This window comes from Montipora foliosa, chromosome 11 (genome assembly GCF_036669935.1).
Source record: "Montipora foliosa isolate CH-2021 chromosome 11, ASM3666993v2, whole genome shotgun sequence".
Lineage (NCBI taxonomy): Eukaryota > Metazoa > Cnidaria > Anthozoa > Scleractinia > Acroporidae > Montipora > Montipora foliosa.
The window spans coordinates 27394508-27399507 of NC_090879.1; the positions used below are offsets into that span (position 1 = coordinate 27394508).

The window sequence follows — 5000 nt, forward strand, 5'->3', positions numbered from 1 at the left end:
GTGATGGGTATTACTTATGTGTCAGTAATTCTAGAATACTCGTTCATTGCCAAGTTTCAGGACTTGAAAAGAATACCACCACGGTGCAACTACGCAACTACGACGGCTACGGCGACGGAAACGTGACTTTAAAATATAAGTTTGAGCTACCTTAACTGATTTCACAATTTTTCCAGAAATGCGTGCCACACGTGCAGAACGATCATTTTTCTTTTAATCAATGATATCACTGCTTTTTGGTGTCATTGCCTTTTCTTAAATTAAAATGCACGCGTGGCTTAAAAAACGTTAACGAGCAATAGATTCTGTAGAGGTTGTTCTCAATTTGGAAGTTTTTAATAATTCACACCGGGGTTTGGTTAGTTTTACGAAAACGTCAATGTCCAAGCTGTTCAAATCACTGACAAAATTTTTATCGTAAAGTGACTGCGGTCTTCACTGTCGTGACCTCATCATCATAGGGAATTTTATGGACCTGAGAGGGTTGTTTAGAAATTTTTTGATCCAGTTATTACCTTGTTTGTCTGTCAACAAAGTGTTGTTCCCTTGGTTAACACTGTCTTCATTCGTTTGAGTCGATTCAGCTGCATAATCTTCCTGATCTTCACTGGACTCTGAATAAAATAATCATCTTGTAACAACTCCAACTGCAAAGGTTATAATAGCCCTTATTCACGATAGCCGCCATGTTGGTTTTCAAATTGTACCTTTTACAATAATTTTATATCTTTTGATTGCCTCCGACATTTTGACTTTCTACTTCGTTATCTGCTCAATTTTCGCTAAAAAAACATCGAAGTAACTTGGGTAAGCATTCTATTTTACTCTTTAGGTGATAAACATTCAATGAGCGTGAAACAAGTCATCTGTGTGACTAAGATGTTCGTTATAATCTCTCGAAATTGTGTTGTTTGCTCCCTCAGAGGTGTGTAGCTAATTTGCATGATAAAGGCAAATCCAACATGGCGGCTATCGTGAATAAGGTCTATTAGTATGTTATCCCTAACTTTAATGGTCTAGCTTCCGTATGTCTCCCACACATTCAGTGGTATAGCAGCTAAGTCTTACGTTCGACTAATACTATAACAAGCACTCCGATTTTTTCCCAGAATATTCTCGTCATCATCCCTCATTTAATAATAAGAGAGTTTCATATTCCATTAAACTTGACAGCTGTTTAAGTTGCTAGGGAGCTTAGACGCGGACGGCAACCGGAAGATAACTTCGCATGCCAGAGGATAGTAGTGTCTCCCAGATTTTTAAACTAATAATCTATAATGGAGAAAAGATACTCAGCAATGTAAATGTCGCTGTATCGGAAGTAGTATTTTGTTACAAATATTTAGATAATATCTAAATTACTACTATGTAAAGAGTAGAATTTTTTACTTCTTCCGATATCTTTATCCTCTAAAGTGAATATCAGTAATACAGAGAGGGGATTTGTCCTCGTAAAATTGGAAACAACGTTAGTCAGTGTGGAGGCTTATCGTCTGTTTATTAAAAAGTGGGTGACACTGAGACTGTTGTATTTTTTGATGAAATCATAGTTAATGCATGGAGATGGTTATGAAACTCAGCAAATTCCTTTGTTTCATGTTTTTGTCCGTATTTTTGGCCTTGCCCTTGCTCGCCCGTGGGAGGCGCGGTGGCCTCATGGTTAGTGTGCTCGACACCGAATCGAGTGGTCTGGGTTCGGGGCCTGGCCGGGGACATTGTGTTGTGTTCTTGGGCAAGACACTTTACTCTCACGGTGCCTCTCTCCACCCAGGTGTATAAATGGGTACCGGCGTAATGCTGGGGGTAACCCTGCGATGGACTAGCATCCCATCCAGGGGGGAGTATAAATACTCCTAGTCGCTTCATGCTACAGAACCCGGAGATAAGCGCCGGCCTGATGAGCCTTCTGGCTCGTAAGCGCAGACTTTTACTTACCTTGCTCAAAACACCCCTTTTCTCCAGACGATAACCACTCAAATCCTTTGATTAAATTATGCGCAACTAATTTACAAACCCGTGCGAAGCGAAAACAAAAGATTATGCAGGGTCACGGTCAATTCAACATCGATTGCGACAACATTGTTCTCGCTTTTGAAGGTTCTAAGGTTTCATAACCAGTCCCTCGATTAACTATGATGAAATCGGTGGCTGAGTGGCTTCATAGCTCAGTTGTTAGAACATTGCACTGGCATTGCAGAGGAATCATGGGTTCAAATCCCGTTGAATCCCCCTGGATCTTTACTGGTGATTAAAAGAGAAACACTTAACTGAAATTGTCCTGATAGAGTGATTTTCAATTGAGTGTCGAAAGTAATTAGCGAATTGCTTTGGTTTATAATTACTTCACTCAGTGATTGGTTCAAAGTTCTCGCGCCAATTTTTCAACCAATCAGAAGTGAAACCAAAACCAATCATGGCTCGCGCGTGCACGTTTTCCCGCGCTTTGTGTCGGCTACGTGTAATTACTTCGAGGTCTTGATTGGTTTACTGGATTGTCTCCGTCCTTTTTGATTGGCCAAAGTAATTACTTTGGTTTTGATTTTACGACACTCATTTGAAAACCGCTCTAAGTGCGAGGATTAATTAGTTCTCCCTTCCGAACTGTAGATCTCTTAAGAGTTTTGATCATCGCAATTATAAACGGCAGGAAAGCCTGAAGAATTAAGGCTCGAACGGGATTTGAAGCCATGACCTCAGTGATACCGGTACAGTGGCGTACCAATTGAGTTTTCACGCAAGGCACTGGTCCCTTTTGTGAGCTTATGGTGATTCTGCAGTAGAGGATGCAGATATGCACCTTGCCAGCAGAGCCTTTCTTACCTCGACGAGAAAGAAAGGACTCTGCAGAAATCGTGTAAGGTCTTTATTGAGTATGCGCAAGCCGCTGCTTGGAGACAATGTCAAACCCAGGCCAAGCCTCGATCGCACCCCAAGACGCCATATTGATTTTCGTACTGGCTCGATTTTGACCTTCGCGTTGCCAAAAATATGATGCGCAGGCTGCCTGCACCGGTTTGGCTGGAGTTACTAGCCCAGAAACTTGGGCTGCGGCGACTTAAAAGACTTGACACGATTTCTGCAGAGCCTGTTTTGCTCACCCTCTGGTGGATTTTAGAGAGGCTCTGCTCGCAGGGTCCAGGTATGAGGAGACCATGCATATATGAAAGACAATTTATTTGATTTGTTGATAGAAGGATGTTAAGATTTTTTGTCATAGCGTCTTCCTTTGAAGCCAGATACTTTCACCTAATGTCGTAAACAGGATAAGCTCAATTTCTGGCCACAAACCACCAGTTATTGGTGGGCTTCCCTTGACTTTGATAATTACAGCTTCGTTACAGCTTCAGTATTACACTACGAAAAGATAAGTAGTAACTACAAAACGTTGTGGCTGTTTATTTGTGATAGAGTTTCAGGTGACTGTCTTCAATACAACTGACCTACATTACGAAACTACAGAAATGTATCATTATTTCATGCTAGTCTTTAATAGGGTATGATTTTGGGTTAAATGCCTTTTGCTCCGTTCACACCAAAGCTTAACCATGTTTTGAACATGTTTAGTTAAACACGGTTTCAAAGTGTTTTCTTTTTAAATCATGTATACTGACTTTTGCTCACTATTACTTTAGCACAGATCAAAGCATGTATTGAAAATCACCTGAATCTCAAGTAAAAGCCAGTGCTTTATTTTTCTGCGACTGATTTTCATTTTGTTAAACTCAGTTTAATTAAACATGTCTTGTTGGCGCGAATGGGGTATCAAATAAGGTCTGAAAACTCTGATTTCTGTCTTAAACAGGATAGGGAAATCGGAGAATTATGTCTTAAACAGGGTCAGGGTTTGAGCGGCCGGGCCGCATCTCCCTACCCAATCATCTGTTGAGTACGCCCCTCCCACCCCGGCCTTTACCCCAAAATGTATCAAAAGAGTTATACCTTCGTTTTCATAGGTGTCTTCTTCATCCATATCCTCGCTGTCTTCATCTTCCTCTCCATCCGGGACAATGTCATTTTCCGGGTCTTCGCTGAAAGCTGAGCGCAAAAATGACTTCGGGAAAAGTAACTTCAAACTCTTTCTTGAAAATAGCAGGACATTTAGTTAATTATCAAACGAAGAACTATTTTTGCCGCATCTGAAGAGTGACTAGCACTGACATAATATGATATTTCTTTCATCGCAAGTAATGACTTAAAAGTCAACCTGAGGAAAGGGAACATGGATGGCGCAGTAGTGAATGCGCTGGTTTCCCAACATTGACCTGGGATCAATTCATCGGCCCAGACGCAGTGTCACATGTGGGATGACTTTGTTGGTTCTCCACTCTTCTCCGAGAGGTTTTTCTCCAGTTATTCCGGCTTGCCCTTCTACTCCCTCAAAAAAACCAACTTATGATTTGATGTGTTGATTCGATTTCTGTACAGCGGTGTCCCCAAATAGAGCCTCAGCACTAAATATACTCAACAATTAAATAAATTTCATTTTCATTCGATGTACTTTTCCTTTCTTTTCATTGGCCGAGAGTGCAGCATGTGACCTGCAAATAACTGCCCACAAATAAGTGTTTTGCTGCAAATAATAAACTGCTCATGCGTAATTGAAGCCTGCGCTCTTGTGTGAAAATGGCAGTTCGCTTTCCTGAGCTTTCAGAAAGTGATTTAATTGCTGGGAGTTGTAAAAAGACAAACTCAGTCATCGAATGATAAAACAATTATTGAACTCGCTTATCGCAAAATAAATATAGTGATTTGTCAGTGTCTTGCAGATTAATACTTTGCTCAACCTCGCCCAATATATGTTTATTATTATTATCATTACGAAAAAATTATTAAGGGATATCTGTTACCTTCATCATTATCATTGCTTTCCACCTCCGCAGCGTCTTCTTTTCCTTCAAGCAAATTTTCGTCGTCTTCCATGGATTCTGAGCAAAATAAAAATGTTAATGTGAGAGCTGATTTTGCCTGGGTTTAGAGATTGCAATTTACAATTTAAAATT

The 5000-nt window shown here is 40.5% G+C and overlaps 1 protein-coding gene across 1 annotated transcript in view; it reads right to left on the bottom strand.

Moving 5' to 3' along the window:
• LOC137974633 (uncharacterized) overlaps nt 1-5000 on the bottom strand; it is an 8295-nt gene that overhangs the window by 2018 nt on the left and 1277 nt on the right. Inside the window, exons 2-4 of the mRNA XM_068821548.1 lie at nt 4848-4925; nt 3940-4035; nt 516-614 (exon numbers count right to left, since the gene is read on the bottom strand). Of these exons, the coding sequence (XP_068677649.1) occupies nt 516-614; nt 3940-4035; nt 4848-4925 (273 nt within the window). The remainder of the gene's footprint in view (nt 1-515; nt 615-3939; nt 4036-4847; nt 4926-5000) is intronic.